The following is a 16,747-nucleotide window of genomic DNA, read 5'->3' as shown; positions in this document are numbered from 1 at the left end:
CAGAGCGAGACTCTGTCTCAAAAACAAAAACAAAAACAAAAAAACAAAAAAACAAAACCCCAAAGCCTACGTTCATAAGTTATTTGGTATACTGCTTCTCCTACTTTAAAAGTCAGTACTAAGCTCATACTGGGTGTTAATACATTTTAAAACTGCAAATCCAGTTTATTGAAATTGGAGAATATCAGATCCCCTTCCAAGAGGCATAATTGTAGCTTACTGAGTGAATTCACCTTTTATATTGACAGTCTAGTCTTATGAACCAATTAAGTTTGTAGTTTCTGCATTCTTCCTGTGACACTGAAGACTGTGTTTTCATCAATGTGAAAACCATGTTATCTAAGCGAAATCAAAATCCACTCTCATTCAGAATTTATTCTTCCTTTTATTTCTCAACACCAGTGACATATTCCCAAGTTCTCTGCCTTTGTGGCTCCTTAGTTCCCAGTGTGGAATGTCTTATTTCTGAAAGTAACCTGTGATTGACAAGCCTTCTTGGCTATTCTGTAGTTTACCCTAAAAAAAAATCTGTCAGCTCATTAGACTGCTTTTCCTTACATGGTACTCTGCTTTTCCCCTTTATTTCAAGCATTTATGAAAACTAAACTATGTACCAAGCATATACAAAATGGATATAACCTAACTCATTGAAGGCTACACTTTCAAAGAAACACCCTTGGTGTTTACATATTTTGACTAGAACATTATTTCCCTAACAAGCTGCATAAAACCATTCCTGCTCAGTTTGTAATTATACACCAAAATATTGAGCACAATCTCAGTAGCTACTTCTACAGCACATCATATAAAGTGAATTGCTGGAGTCAACTCATTAAGTCTTACTCCAAAGATTTTTACCAACACTTTGGCCCTCTTTTGCTGACAAAAAGGATTCTTAAGCCTTTTAACAGCTTTATGACTTCCTTATTAGAGCTCACCCACTAACATATCCTGTTAACAAAATGAACTGCCCATCCTTCTTGGGAAACACTCTGGAGAATATTTCCTGATTTCATCGCACAGCTTTGTCTCTGGATTAGTAATCATCTAATACGAAACTGAGAATCAAACGTCCCTGGAATATTTTGTAAAATATGAGTATTATGTTTCACAATGTTGTCTTCAAGGATATAAACAATTCAAAATTTAAGTATTTGAGTAGTACTGTATCATATTATTATTGCTGTGATACTTTCAGAAGAAATCTGAAGTCTGCAGTAACCACAGGCCATAAAATATGGCCATCTTGCCCCAATAAATGGAGCGAAGTTCAAATCTGGATCATCAGAAAAAGACAACAGGCACATTTCTAAACCAAATCTGATTGCCTTGAGGAAGGAATGTACTGAACCTGTTAGAGTACATCTCTGAAGGACTGAGAATCAAGTCCTTCATTCTCCTGCCCCCTAAAAAAATCCAATCAATCATGCTGATAAAGGTCTTAGTTACAGGGGAGAAAAAATAGACATGACTAAGCCAAAAAAAATCTCCTTCTGGCTTTGTGTATTTTCTAGGCAGTGCTGTTCCTGATAAGACACATGACACAAAATATGGTTTTGCTGAGTATCAAGGTAAGTTAGGGAAAATAGTATTTTTTAAATAGGAAAATTAGATGACAACAGCAACAGGTAAAGAAGCCTTGGGCTTCTGAGGTAGAAATACTAGCATCCCTACGTAGGCATGGTAGATAATCTGAAAATAGTACAAGTGCTGGCCTGTTATAGCCTGTCTCTACCATAATCAGAGGGAAAAGTATTACAAACCAGCAAAAGTAGCCCTTCAAAATCTAAGGGACAGCATTTCATCAAATATCAATAAATGAGCCCTCACTGCATACAAAGGCAATACATTAGGTGCTGAGTGACCAACTTCAAAGAACCTCCTGCTATTCTGAAATTTAAAACTACTCTCATTTCCTCAAGCCTGTATTTTATGTAATGAAACAAAATGCACATCATGTATCTCTTGCTGCAGTGTAAGAGTAAACATAGGACCCCTCCCACCAAAAATTGTACAAAGAGCCCTTTCCCTTCAGCCTTTTGCTATAGAAATATCCTACTGCTTCCCTGAAAATAGTATACGCTTTCTTTGGCAAGTGGAATATCACCCTGTTACTCTCTCCCTTACTCTGCTTCACTTTTTTTTGCATAATGCTTAAGATTACCTGATATTTTACATGTTTATCATGTCTCTCCCAATTAGAATATAAGCTTCATGAGGGCAGAGATTTCAAATATTTTGTTCACAGATGTATTCCCAGTATCTAGAACTATATTTAGCATGTAGCAGATTCTCAAAAATATTTGTAAAATTAATAAAATTTAAAAATCCCTATTATATTGGAATTGTTAAATTAACAAAAAATTTTGGCCGGGCGCAGTGGCTCATGCCTATAATCCCAGCACCTTAGGAGGCTGAGGCAGGTGGATCACGAGGTCAGGAGATGGAGACCATCCTGGCTAACACAGTGAAACCGCCGTCTCTACTAAACAAAATACAAAAAATTAGCCGGGCGTGGTGGTGGGCGCCTGTAGTCCCAGCTACTCGGGAGGCTGAGGCAGGAGAATGGCATGAACCCAGGAGGCAGGGCTTGCAGCGAGCCGAGGTGGGGCCACTGCATTCCAGCCTGGGCAAGAGAGCGAGACTCCGTCTCAAAAAAAAGAAAAAAAAAATTTTAAGACAGGGTCTTTGTTGCCCAAGCTGGAGTGCAGTGGCATGATCACAGGTCACTGCAGCCTCCAACTCCTAAACTCAAATGATCCTCCCACCTCAGTAGGTGGGACTACAGATGAGTGCCACCACACCTCGCTATTTTTTTTTTTTTTTTTTGTAGAGATGAGGGTCTCATTATGTTGCCCAGGCTAGTCTCAAACTCCTGGGCTCATCCTCCCACCTTGGCCTCCCAAGTGCTAGGATTTACAAGTGTGAGCCACTACACTTGACCAAATTTTAAAATTTTGCCATATCTGTGTACATATATATGTGTGAATAAATTTAGACTCTAGAGTGTAATTCACAGTGTAGACCAAGTCAAGAGTCAGAGGATCAGAAGCTTGGGTGGGGAGATAGGACAGTGATCGCAAAAACAAAGCAATGTATCTTATTAAATGGACGAAAGGGATCAAACATTATCAGTAAACTATTTTAAAGAGTGAATTAAATGTATCTCTCTATCCTTTCTATGAGTGTAGTGAATTCAGATTCACCTCAGATTAGTTGAATTGACACTAGCTTTCTTCCCTGATAAAGCTTTTAAAATTTATTTAGTAAAGTGGCCAGGCATGGTGGCTCACACCTGTAATCCCAGCACTTTGGGAGGCCGAGGTGGGTGGATCACCTGAGGTCAGGAGTTTGAGATCAGCCTGGCCAACATGTGAAACCCCATCTCTACTAAAAAAATAAAAATAAAAAAATTAGCCAGGCGTGGTGGTGCACACCTTTCATCCCAGCTACTTGGGAGGCTGAGGCAGGAGAATTGCTTGAACCTGGGAGGTGGAGGTTGCAGTAAGCCGAGATGGTGCCACCGCACTCCAGCCTGGGAGACAGAGACTCCGTCTCAAAAAAAAAAAAAAAATTAGTAAAGTTGTTTTCCTCCTTAAATTACTGCCTGCAAGATTGAAACAGAGTTTCCCATTTCTATTCTGGGATCTGACTGAGTCACAAGGTAGTCTTGACGAATCACTCTGCTCTATCTCTCAGTTTACTGAGGCTGCCTGGGAACTTTAGCTGTCAGCCAAACAGGAAAAAGGGCCCTTCTGCATAACTACAAAAGGCCTAAGTCAAATGAATATGGTGAGATTTAATGATGGATATAAATTACAACAAATGGATTTCCTATAGGGTGAGGGAAAAAAAAAGCAAACATTTTACTTAACTTCCTCTATACAATTCAGGGCTGGCAGAAAGGGTAGACTATTACAATGTAGCTGAGCAAATTTTTCCATGTTTTTTTTTTTTTTTTTTTTTTGAGACGGAGTCTCGCTCTCTCACCCAGGCTGGAGTGCAGTGGCGCGATCTCGGCTCGCTGCAAGCTCCGCCTCCCAGGTTCATGCCATTCTCCTGCCTCAGCCTCTCCGAGTAGCTGGGACTACAGGCGCCCGCCACCACGCCCGGCTAATTTTTTGTATTTTTAGTAGAGACGGGGTTTCACCGTGGTCTCGATCACCTGACCTCGTGATCCACCCGCCTCGGCCTCCCAAAGTGCTGGGATTACAAGCGTGAGCCATAGCGCCCGGCCTAATTTTCCATGTTTGCGTAACATGTGTTTTCAACTAAAGATACTCCTTCTATATTCCTACTATATACAACACCCCAAAAAACCTCAAATGTAAGAAAAAGCAATGTGACAGATTTGACCCTGGCCAAGTTACTGGTTTTTTTTTTTTTTTTTTTTTTTTTTAGTGTCAGTGTTCATAAAGGCCCTTTTTCAAGGATGGGTATAAAGTGTTACTCGGCCGGGCGCGGTGGCTCACACACTTGTAATTCCAACACTTTGGGAGGCCGAGGCGGGTGGATCACGACGTCAGGAGTTCAAGACCAGTCTGGCCAACATAGTGAAACCCCGTCTCTACTAAAAATAGAAAAAATTAGCTGGGTGTGGTGGTGTGCCCCTGTAATCCCAGCTACTCCGGAGGCTGAGGCAGGAGAATTGTGAGAACGCGGCAGGTGGAGGTTGCAGTGAGCCGAGATTGTGCCATTGCACTCCAGCCCGGGCGACAGTGTGAGACTCTGTCTCAAACAAAGAAACAAAAAACTGTTACTCCACTCCCCACCAGATACTCTTATTTTTGCCCCCTATGTGGTCATGAATTCCTCCTGGGTGCATAGCTACCTAAGTTGTTCTGTGTTTTAGTGCTTATCATTTCCCACATCCCATGATGCCCTTGATAGAATTATTTTTTCTGTACTCACACAGATGGAAACAGAAGAGATGGAAAAACCCTGGGGATGCGGCCTCGCAGGTCTCAAACTGATCTGCTGCTAAGCACAATCTTATATCTGCATATTTCTTGGCTGAGTTCCTTTCTTGGCTCAGAGTTAGATTTTGCATGACCTAGGAGGCTTAGGACCCAGGGGGCGCCTTTCAGCTGAAAAACAGCTCGCGCTGCAGCAAGCTAGCTGGGAAGCTCCCAGTTCTAAAGAGAGGCTGTTTACCAGAACAGCATAACAAGGGCAGGTCTGACTGCAAGGCTGGGACTGGGAGGCAGAGCCGCCGCCAAGGGGGCCTCGGTTAAACACTGGTCGTTCAATCACCTGCAAGACGAAGGAGGCAAGGATGCCGTTGGCCTGGGTACAAGCATTCCTCGTCAGCAACATGCTCCTAGCAGAAGCCTATGGATCTGGAGGTGAGACTACAATCTTTCCTTTCCGCAGCAACTTCATGAAACAGAAGGGGTAAAGCCCCTATTTCCCAAACAGGGCCAGGATGACAGGAAACGAAGCGTTTAGCCGGTTTCTGTTGTCCTGTGAAAGCTTTTCCACCCCTCCTTTCCTTGTCAGGGGCTTGCAGCTCCATCTTTGCCATTAAGAACAAAGGCAAGAAGCCCCCTTCTTTGCCTTTCCTTGCTCATGAGTGGATGGAGCTTGGGGGTTCATCTCCCCTACTCCCCAAGTCCTGTTCTTTCTAAGCCCTTTGCATGGTGTGGTCCTCCTTCCCCAGCCTCCTTCTGTGGTTCTCCTGCAGAGGGTAGTGGGAGCTTCGGGTCTCATCCAGTCAGCGATGAGGCCGGTTTCCTCCGTTTGAGGCTGTCTTGAATCTTTTGCCTGACGGAGTCAAGGCTCCTTGAGAATTCTCCTGGGAGGGAGTATTGCCTGTTAAACGGGCAGAAGGTGGCCGTATCTGTGGAGGAGGAAACACCGGAGTTTATGTAACGTGGCCATTACAACACAGGGATAAATGTCACGTCTGGGCGCCCACCGTCCCAAAACTCCCATCTCCTCAAAGGGACCCTAAACCAGGCCTCCACCTCTCCATCTCCTCCTCCAAAGTGGTCACAAGTTCAAGAGTAACAACCCTTTGCACTTCTGCAGCGCTTTCCGGGTTTCAAAAATAAATAAAACCTAACGGTCTCTTAGCGTTGACTGGGGGCCAGGCACAGGCTAGGGGCTTCACACCCTGAGGTGTGTGTGGGGTTGGGGGGGGAGCGTGGGGCGTGGGGGTGTTGCCACGAGAGGAGAGGGAGGCCCAGCAGGGCCCGGGGTCCCCTAACCAGGCTGAGGCTCGGCACGGGTGGTCCCGGCTCCCCTGCCCGCCACGCTGGGCGTCTTCCGTTCGCTGCCCGCTACTCTGTGTCCGGGGGCTTCTCTTCCTCACAGGCTGTTTCTGGGACAACGGCCACCTGTACCGGGAGGACCAGACCTCCCCCGCGCCGGGCCTCCGCTGCCTCAACTGGCTGGACGCGCAGAGCGGGCTGGCCTCGGCCCCCGTGTCGGGTAAGTGTCCTCCGGGGGACGGCGCCGGGGCTGGCGGGCGGCGGTCGCGGTCCAGGTCCCAGCCCCGGCACACATTTCCTTCTCTCCCCTCTCAGGCGCCGGCAATCACAGTTACTGCCGAAACCCGGACGAGGACCCGCGCGGGCCGTGGTGCTATGTCAGCGGCGAGGCCGGCGTCCCTGAGAAACGGCCTTGTGAGGACTTGAGCTGTCCAGGTACCTGCCCGGGACCCCGGGAATCCCCGCGCCTGGCGCTGACAGGAAGCGGTGAGACACCCGCCGCGCACGTGCGGCCGCGCGATGCCGGCCGGCCCCGCTCCGCCTCCGCGCCGTCCGATTGGCCAGGGCTGTCTCCAGGCCGCGGGACTCAAAGCCCATTGGCCGCCGCCGTCACTCGTATGAGCTCATCCGCCGCGAACGCTTGTAAACAACTGCGCGGGGCGAGGCTGGGGCGAGGCTGGGTCTCTCCGCCGCGCGCCTTGCGGAGTGGCTTTTGGCCCCTCAGCGTTTATTGACCGTTTGCCGAGCGTCTGCAGTGCGCTAGACCCGCACTGCTCACAACCCCCGCTCCCCTACCTCCCCCGACACACACCGCGGGAAGAAGCCGTTTGGGAAGAAGCCGTTGGGGCATCTGAGCTTCAGAGAAGTTAAGCGATTTACCAAAGGCAATGGCAGGGGACAGATGTGAATTCACGTTTTTTAGATTCCAGAGCGCAGGCTTTTTTCTCCCAAAGCAGCAAGACAGTTTTCTAGGATTAAATGGGATAATCAAAGTAAAGCATTTCTTTTTTTTTATTTATTTATTATTTTTTGAGACGGAGTCTCGTTCTGTCACCCAGGCTGGAGTGCAGTGGCGCAATTTCGGCTCACTGCAACTTCCGCCTTCCGCGTTACAGTGATTCTCCTGCATCAGCCTCCTGAGTAGTTGGGATAACAGGCGTGCACCACCACGCCCAGCTAATTTTTGTATTTTTAGTAGAGACGGGGTTTCACCATGTTGGCCAGGCTGTCCTCGAACTCCTGACCTCAGGTGATCCGCCCGCCTGGCCTCCCAAAGTGCTGGGATTACAGGCGTGAGCCACCGCTCCCGGCACAAAGTAAAACATTTCACGTAAGGACTGGCACAGAGCGTACGCTTAGATGTGAGCTGCTTAAAGGAAGCATGGGTTGTTTCCTGGAGTAGAGGTGGGGGGAATCCCCTGCAGAGGACCGCAACCGAGAGGGGCCTTGGGAAATAGCAAGGATTTGGACAGATAAAGACGTGGGAGGTAGGAGAGAGGCCCTTCCCTACAGCTTTCCCCTCTCACTTGCCTTGTCCCTGAGATGGTTCAGCCCTCTCAGGCCTGCTCTTGCCTCTGGGGCAGAGTTTGACTTTGGGTTGTGTGTGGGGGGACATTCTTAGGTGACCCACCTCCATCTCCCCTAACACTCGGACCAGGTTCAGCTGTGGAATTCACTCAGGGTAGTCCCTGATGAGAGCTGTTTCCCACCTCATCTCCAGAGACCACCTCCCAGGCCCTACCAGCCTCCACGACAGAAATCGAGGAAGCGTCTGAAGGGCCAGGTGCAGATGAGGTGCAGGTGTTCGCTCCTGCCAACGCCCTGCCCGCCCGGAGTGAGGCGGCAGCTGTGCAGCCAGTGATTGGGATCAGCCAGCGGGTGCGGATGAACTCCAAGGAGAAAAAGGACCTGGGAACTCTGGGTATGACGGTCCCCCACCCCTGCCCTTGTTGGGATTCATCAAGAGATGTCATTTGCTGATTGGGGTGTGGCTAATGGGACCCTGTGTCCTATCCTTGGCAGGCTACGTGCTGGGCATTACCATGATGGTGATCATCATTGCCATCGGAGCTGGCATCATCTTGGGCTACTCCTACAAGAGGTCAGTAGCTTCTCTTCTGGGCCCTCTTAGGAGGAGGGGAGGAAGGTACACAAAGTCAAACTTTGTGGCTTTCTTACCCAAAAGGAAGCAAGATGTTGAAAATCAGCTCAAGATGTAGAGACTTGGTCCTAGTCTTTATCTGCTGACCTTGGACAAACCCTTTCCTTTGGTGCCTTTACACCTCACTTAAAAGCCTTGTGAGGGATGTTCTTGTTCCCCATTTTATAAATGAAGAAGCCTCTGTCAGAGACTTGCTCAAAGTCACACAGCCTGGGAGTGGCAGAACCTGGATTCAGACCCAGCTCTTTTGATAGCAAATTCCCTGCTGTCTGATCCAACATGCCTGGCATTGAAGTGAGTGGCACTGCAGAAATCAGGCTCGACACTGATTGCAGGGACCTTAAGACCAAATTCTTTCTGTGAGTTATAAAATTCTGCTACTAGAAAAGGTTTCCAGCCACTGTTGCAGTTGAGGCTTAATTTCGTCAGCTATAAGCAGTGGGATCTCCTCTGCTAGGGAAGAAAAAAGTGAGTTGGAGAACAGAAAGTCTGTTTGCCACTCTTCACCACATGTGAGAAAGCCAAAGAGGCTACTTGTGAAACTCAAGGACATGACCTGTGGCTGGGACAGCAGAAGAATGCGTATTTTGAAAGGTCCCACGAGATGCCCGTCAGTGACTGGTGCATGATGGTAAGCCAGGCTGGCATTCATCTTTACAGCACTGGCTGATTCTGGAAAGTAATTTGCCATTCTTGGGCAAAATCAGGGGATTTGACTTCTAGCCCTGGGTGTCTGTAATATTCTCCTCTGTGGTCTGAGAAAACTTCCTGTGAGGAAAATGACACAGTAGCCTGCATTTTTCCTTCCTTCCCTCCGTCCCTCCCTCCCTCCCTTCCTCCCTTCCTTCCTTCCCCTTTCTTTCCTTCCTTTCTTTGATTTTTTTTTTTTCAGGGTCTCGCTCTATTGCCTAGGCTTGAGTGCAGTGGTGCGATCACGGCTCACTGCAGCCTCAACCTCCCAGGGCGCAAGTGATTACCCCCACCCACCCCCGCTGAGTAGCTGGAACTACAGGCATGTCCCACCATGCCTGGCTGATTTTTAAATTTTTTGTAGAGACAGGGTCTCACTGTGTTGCCCGGGCTAGTCTCAAACTCCTGGGCTCAAGCTATCCTCCTACCTCAGCCTCCCAAAATGAACCACCATGCCTGGCATGCAGCCTGCATTTTCCAGTGGTGAGGGCCATGTCTGAGCCCACAGCCTCAGTGGATCACCCAGCAGGGCATCTTTAGAGGCCTTGAAGTCAACCTCCTCACTGCAGATGAAAAGGGGGAAGTTTGGGTATAATAATAACAGCAGTAGCAAACATGTACCATATGCCAGACACTGCTTCGAGCACATGCTTTAACTCAATTCTTATAATCACCCTTATGAGGTAAATGCTGTTATTATCTCCAATTTACAGATGAGGAAACTGAGGCAAGAGGGGATTATATACCTTACCTGAGGTTACACACCTAGCATTTGGTGGAGAGAAGTCCTCTAACTAGCTATCTGTGTGACCCTGGGCAAATTGCTTCAATTTCCTGCTCCGCATTATTGTGTGGAGCTAAGGCTTGTGACTACTTAGCTCAGGGTGTGGCACATAGTAGGTGGTCAGTAAATGATAGCTGTTTTTCTTTTCTATAAAATGTGTGGCTGGGCGTGGTGGCTCACGCCTGTAATCCCAGCACTTTGGGAGGCCGAGGTGGGCAGATCATGAGGTCAGGAGTTCGAGACCAGCCTGGCCAACATAGTGAAATCCTGTCTCTACTAAAAATACAAAAAATGAGCCAGGCATGGTGGCGGGCACCTGTAATCCCAGCTACTTGGGAGGCTGAGGCAGGAGAATCGCTTGAACCTGGGAAGCTGAGGTTTCAGTGAGCTGAGATTGTGCCACTGCACTCCAGCCTGGGCGACAGAGCCAGACTCCGTCTCAAAAAAAAAAAAAAAATGTAGGTAATGGGCCAGGTGTAGTGACTCACACCTGTAATCCTAGCACTTTGGGAGGCAGAGGCGGATGGATCGCTTGAGCCTAAGAGTTTGAGACCAGCATGGGCAACATGGCAAAACCCTGTGTCTACAAAAAAATACAAAAATTAGCCAGGCATGGTGGTGGGCGCCTGTAGTCCTAGTTACTAAGGAGGCTGAGATGGGAGGATCATCTGAGCCTGGGAAGTCGCTACGGTGAGCCATGATTGTGCCACTGCACTCCAGCCTGGGTGACAGAGTGAGATCCTGTCTCAAAAAAAAAAAAAAAAAAAGTGGGTAATGGACTAGTGTTTTCTGATTTCTTATGATGCAGGAAGCAGAGGTCCAGAGAGGGAAAGTATTGACTTGGGAGGACATGCTGATGCCCAGTCTGAGGTTGTTTCCCACAATGGGATGGTTGACATGGCAGGTCCAGGGACACCTGCTTGTTCATTTCAGAGTTGATGTAGTGGCCCTGGCCTTACAATTCATAAGCAGACCTAAGCCACATTGGCTGAGTTTAGTCCTTGAAATATCTCCTTTTTCCTCAGCCACTTGACAGCATTTGGCTGTCCTGCAATCGTGTGACAGTTTCCAGGCCTTCCAGGTGCTTGAACTGACTAAACATTCTTAATTCTGAGCTCAGTTCTGGTGTCCAGTGGAAGTCTTTTTCTTCTAGATTTGTTCCTCTAGGCTGTCACGAGACTGCCCTGAGGCCTAAATTTATTTTCCTGTAAACTCAGGGCAGGGCACCCAGTCACCAGACTCCCCGTCACGACCAGATCACCCCTTTCCTCAGCAGAACTGCTCTGAGAACAGACTGTACAACAGGAAACCGCATGTGGGCTTAAAAACAAGCTTGTAGCCTCCATCTCTTCCTAAAGTCAGAGAGCAGAGTGTCCTGAAAAGAGCTGTAGGTTGAGTGTGGGTTCAGGTGTCCTCTGAGCCTTGGTATCTTGTCTGTTAAATGGGGATACATCCTCCCTCCACACCTACCTGTCTAAGATTATTTTAAGTATTAAATGTAAACAGAAACAATAGCACACCAATCAGGTAATAATCACAATAGCAGCCAACATTTATTTCATGCTTTCTTAGTAAGTAAGGCCCTACTGTATGCTCTTCCCTAATTACCTTTTTTTCTTAATTTTTTTTTTTCTTTTTGAGACAGAGTCTCGCTCTGTTGGCTCACTGCAACCTCCGCCTCCTGGGTTCAAGTGATTCTCCTGCCTCAGCCTCCCGAGTAGCTGGGATTAGAGGCACCCGCCACCATGCCCTAATTTTTGTATTTTTAGTAGAGACGGGGTTTCACCATGTTGGCCAGGCTGGTCTCGAACTTCTAACCTCAGGCAATCCACCCGCCTCGGCCTCCCAAAGTGTTGGGATTATAGGCATGAGCCTCCTGATTATCTTGACTAAGCCTCACAACCACACTAGGAGCACTGTTAGATTTTACAGTGAGGAGCTGAGACCTAGCAGAGGTAAGTACAATGGCCAGCTAGTAACGTATGTTACTAGCTTAACTTACTAGTTAAGTACAATGGCTTAAACATACTAGCTTAATGTACTAGTTAAGTACAATGGCAGCTAGTAACATATGTCTGAGTATCAGTATCTCTAACAAGTCCAATGAGGCCCAGTAGCCTCATGTAAATTTGCTTTGAATTGCAAAGGAAAGTAGGAAAAATAGAAACTTAAAAAAAGGCTGGGTTTAAAGTCAGAAGAAACAAGATCTAGTTCTGGAACTTTCACCTATTCTGGATGTGACACTGGACAAATTATTTACCTTCTCTGGACCTCAATTTCTTCATCTGTACTGTAAGGGGGTTAGGTATGGTGATCCTCCCAACTCTATTTCCTAAAAAGACAATATTGCTGGTGGTAAGACTGGGTTCAAATCCCAGCTCTGCCATTTGCTTGAACAAATAGTGTAACTTCTCTGCATCTGCCTTCCTATCTATGAAACATTTCAAAATAGATACCACATAGGTTGTGAGGATGAAATTGGACAGTATAGTTTAGGCATACAATTGGTGTTCCATAGCCTGGGAGAGGAAGTTGGAGGCAGCCTACAGTAGGGCCTTACTTACTAAGAAAGCAGGAAATAAATGTTGGCTGCTCTTGTGATTATTACCTGTAGCTGCCTTGGGAACTTTTCCTGAGCAGCAGTGTGGCACAGCACTGCCTCTGACTGGGAAAACAGCAGCGGCTCAGAGTAATAATTGAAGACAACCCGTGTAGTCTGAACGAGGTCTGTGGTGCTTCCATACTCTGGGAGAGGAAGTTGGAGGCAGGCAGCAGCTTCATCTACACCTGCTGTCTCTGGCCAGCTCAGCTCCCAGTCCCACCCTGGCCTTGGAGCAAGCAGTCAGGATAGGTACTGTAAGCCTTGAGCTCTGCCAAAGGCCATGAGGCTTGCCTAATGGGATGGAGCTTTTCCCTGGCTGAGAAGGGTGGGCAGGCACCAGGTTTCCTCTTAGGGGAGGAAGGGCTGTAAATGGGGGCGGGTGGGAGCTCAGCCTGGCTGGGTCTTTGTCCTGGTAGTCTAGGCCACGAGGTTCAAATGGCCAGTCTGTGACTGAGGAGCTAAGTGTAGCGTCTGCACTAGCTTCAGAGGGAGGTCTTATTTTCTGATAAAAAGGGGAGGGAAAAACTGTAAGTCAACACCACTCCACTCCCTTAGGAGAGGAACTAAGTCAGTGAATAAGCCTTTTGTTCCTTCTTGGCTGTCACACAACACCCAGGCTAACCACCCCCTACCCCCAAGCAGTGAGAAGGGGCTAGGCTGCCTGATGGTCAGTGTAGCGGGCCTAGTAGCCTCTCAAAGGTCACCCAAGGGAGCTGGGAGCAGCCACTGCATCTCTAGGACTCACAGGCACCATTAACAGCAGGCACATGGGATTGAGTGTGCTTCCAGGCTTCTAAATGGATGAGACTAATCCAGACTAGTCCCAGCATCTGCTTTCTTTACCCTTGACTGCACTTCCAGCCCTGCTCTGCCCCATTAATACAAATTGATTTTTTTTCCCTAAAGGCTTGTATATGATGCAGCCTGGCCATTAGCAGCAGCTCAGCAGGCCACAGGTAAAGGAGGTTGCAGAGGAAAGCCTCAGTTTCTTCATCTATAAAAGGGGGATTAGGCTGGGTGTGGTGGCTCACGCCTGTAATCCCAGCACTTTGGGAGGCTGAGGTGGGCGAGTCACCTGAGGTTAGGAGTTAGAGACCAGCCTGGCCAACCTGGTGAAACCCTGTCTCTACAAAAATTAGCTGAGCAGCCAGGCATGGTGGCTCATGCCTGTAATCTCAGCACTTTGGGAGGCCAAGGTGGGCGGGTCACCTGAGGTCGGGAGTTCGAGACCAGCCTGACCAACATGGAGAAACCCCATCTCTACTAAAAATACAAAATAAGCCGGGCGTGGTGGCACATGCCTGTAATCCCAGCTACTTGGGAGGCTGAGGCAGGAGAATCGCTTGAACCCGAGAGGCAGAGGTTGCAGTGAGCCAAGATTGTGCCATTGTACTCTAGCCTGGGCAAAAAGCATGAAACTCCCATCTCCAAAAAAAAAAAAAAGCCTGTAGCTGACATTTAGTAGATGCTTATTAAAAGTAATAAGCATCTCTGGGAGGCTGTCTCACAGCAGGATGATCAGGTCAGTTTTCTGGACAACTTTATGGGTTAGGTCCGGAGTTCAGATAGTTCTCTGGGTCTCTGGGGCTGAAAGAACAAAACCGTCTTGCTTTAAGAGTCTCTATCTGGCCAGGTGCAGTGGCTCACGCCTGTAATCCCAACACTTTGGGAGGCAGGAGGATCGCTTGAGCCCAGTAGTTTGAGACCAGCCTAGGCAACATGTTGAGACCCTGTCTCAACCAAAAAAAAAAAAAAAAGTCTCTGTCCTCTACTTTATTTTCATTGAGCCCTGGTGAAGCTGTATGAAGTCCATACTGCTGTCACCCTATTTTACAGATGGAGAACCTAAGACCAGAGGTGCAGGAGCTTCTTGTTGAGCTTAACGCAGTCTTGCAGAAATGGATATCCTAGAATCCTGGACCTGAGTTTGAGTCCTGGCTCAGCCACTGATTTGTTGTGACGATGGCAAGCTGCTGCTCTTGCTGAGCCTCAGGGATGCTATCTAATGAGCAAAGCTATGCAGGAGGCATAGCCTGAATGTTTATTTGTTTTTTTTCCTGCCAGGGGGAAGGATTTGAAAGAACAGCATGATCAGAAAGTGTGTGAGAGGGAGATGCAGCGAATCACTCTGCCCTTGTCTGCCTTCACCAACCCCACCTGTGAGATTGTGGATGAGAAGACTGTCGTGGTCCACACCAGCCAGACTCCAGTTGACCCTCAGGAGGGCAGCACCCCCCTTATGGGCCAGGCTGGGACTCCTGGGGCCTGAGCCCCCTCAGTGGGCAGGAGCCCATGCAGACACTGGTGCAGGACAGCCCACCCTCCTACAGCTGGGAGGATCTACCACTTTGTGTTCTGGTTAAAACCCTACCATTCCCCCTTTTTTGGTGAATCCTAATAAGTGACAGAAGCAGGTGGCACTGTGGGCTGAGGGTAAGGCTGGGAAGAGTCTTAACAGTGCTCCTTCCCCATCCCTTGGAGCAGATTTTGTCTGTGGATGTAGACAGTGGCAGCTCCCACAGTGATGCTGCTGCTAAGGGCTTCCAAACATTGCCTGCACCCCTGGAACTGAACCAGGGATAGATGGGGAGCTCCCCCAGGCTCCTCTGTGCTTTACTAAGATGGCTTCAGTCTCCACCATGGGCTTGAGTGGCATACACTGTTATTCATGGTTAAGGTAAAGCAGGTCAAGGGATGGCATTGAAAAAATATATTTAGTTTTTAAAATATTTGGGATGGAACTCCCTACTGACCTCTGAGAACTGGAAATGAGTTTGTACAGAAGTCAGAACTTTGGGTTGGGAATGAGATCTAGGTTGTGGCTGCTGGTATGCTCCAGCTTGCTGGCAATGATGTGCCTTGACAACCGTGGGCCAGGCCTGGGCCCAGGGACTCTTCCTGTTTCATAAGGAAGAATTGCACTGAGCATTCCACTTAGGAAGAGGATAGAGAAGGATCTGCTCCGTCTTTGGCCACAGGAGCAGAGGCAGACCTGGGATGCCCCAGTTTCTCTTCAGGGATGGATAGTGACCTGTCTTCATTTTGCACAGGTAAGAGAGTTAGCTAACCTATGGGAATTACACTGTGGGGCCTTGTGAGCTGCTTCTAAGAGGCTAATCTGGAAACTAAGCTCAGAGGCAAGGTAATAAAGCACTTCAGGGCTTGCTCCTGAAGTGGGCCTGATTTAGCAGGTGGTCCTGTGGGCATCCAGGTCAGCACCTTCCTGTAGGGCAATGGGGCTAGGGTCACAGCCCCTAACTTATAAAGCAATCAAAGAACCATTAGAAAGGGCTCATTAAACCTTTCAGACACAGGGCCCCAGAGAGGAAAAAGTGACTTGCCCAAGGTCATAAGCAAGCTACTGGCATGGCAAGAGCCCAGCTTCCTGAGTGCAACATTTCTCCACTGCACTGTGCTAGCAGCTCAGCAGGGCCTCTAACCCGTGATGTCACACTCAGAGGCCTTGGCAGCCCCTAGCCATAGAGCTTCCTTTCCAGAGCCCTTCCACTGCCCAATGTGGAGACGGGTTAGTGGGGCTTTCTATGGAGCCACCTGCTTTGGGGACCTAGACCTCAGGGGGTCTCTTGGTGTTAGTGATGCTGGAGAAGAGAATATTACTGGTTTCTACTTTTCTATAAAGGCATTTCTCTATATACATGTTTTATATACCTCATTCTGACACCTGCATATAGTGTGGGAAATTGCTCTGCATTTGATTTAATTAAAAAAAAAAAAGATTCCATATTGCCAAGTTTTTGAGGGGTAACAGGAACGCTCCGTGTAAGTTGAGAAGCTTTGGGTTACCTTGTCAACACCTGTGTGGCAAGCTCTGGACCTTTTCTTCATTCATCCTGGCCCTGTTACTGGAAGGTAACAACTGCAGCCTGTGTCCAGATTTTTTTTTTTTTTGAGACGGAGTCTCGCTCTGTCGCCCAGGCTGGAGTGCAGTGGCGCAATCTCGGCTCACTGCAAGCTCCGCCTCCCGGGTTCACGCCATTCTCCTGCCTCAGCCTCTCCGAGTAGCTGGGACTACAGGCGTCCACCACCATGCCCGGCTAATTTTTTTGTATTTTTAGTAGAGACGGGGTTTCACCGTGGTCTCGATCTCCTGACCTCGTGATCCACCTGCCTCGGCCTCCCAAAGTGCTGGGATTACAAGCGTGAGCCACCGCGCCCGGCCCAGATTTTTTTTTTTTTGAGATGGAGTTTGGCTCTTGTTGCCCAGGCCGGAGTGCAATGGCGCGATCTTGCCTCACTGCAACCTCTGCCTTGTGGGTTCAAGCGATTCTCCTGCCTCA

General features: G+C 48.3%; 1 protein-coding gene and 1 long non-coding RNA gene across 7 annotated transcripts in view; one reads left to right on the top strand and one right to left on the bottom strand.

Annotated features, from left to right (window-relative positions):
* LOC131381909 (uncharacterized) overlaps positions 1 to 6,668 on the bottom strand; it is a 49,227-nt gene extending 42,559 nt beyond the window's left edge. For 3 of the 5 annotated variants that reach the window (XR_009210952.1, XR_009210953.1, XR_009210949.1), the window contains exon 1: positions 5,254 to 6,068. This is a non-coding gene — a long non-coding RNA (uncharacterized LOC131381909). Of the gene's footprint in view, positions 1 to 4,911; positions 5,049 to 5,253; positions 6,069 to 6,209 lie in introns of those variants that run through there. The other 2 variants (XR_009210951.1, XR_009210950.1) reach the window with 2 other exon arrangements.
* Positions 5,085 to 16,102, top strand: PIK3IP1 (phosphoinositide-3-kinase interacting protein 1). Of its 2 annotated transcripts, XM_032138852.2 has the most exons (6): positions 5,131 to 5,345; positions 6,316 to 6,432; positions 6,528 to 6,647; positions 7,933 to 8,133; positions 8,235 to 8,313; positions 14,514 to 16,102. In XM_032138852.2, exons 1-6 carry the CDS (start codon positions 5,276 to 5,278, stop codon positions 14,716 to 14,718), a joined length of 792 nt encoding a protein of 263 aa, XP_031994743.1. In that variant the 5' UTR covers positions 5,131 to 5,275; the 3' UTR covers positions 14,719 to 16,102. The 2 variants fall into 2 exon arrangements, with proteins under 2 accessions (XP_031994744.1, XP_031994743.1); XM_032138853.2 differs by lacking the exon at positions 8,235 to 8,313 and having other exon boundaries at positions 5,085 to 5,345.
* Positions 16,103 to 16,747: the final 645 nt, after the last annotated feature.

This window comes from Hylobates moloch, unplaced genomic scaffold (genome assembly GCF_009828535.3).
Source record: "Hylobates moloch isolate HMO894 unplaced genomic scaffold, HMol_V3 SCAFFOLD_19, whole genome shotgun sequence".
Classification (NCBI taxonomy): Eukaryota; Metazoa; Chordata; class Mammalia; order Primates; family Hylobatidae; genus Hylobates; species Hylobates moloch.
This window is presented reverse-complemented; position numbering and strand designations above follow the sequence as displayed.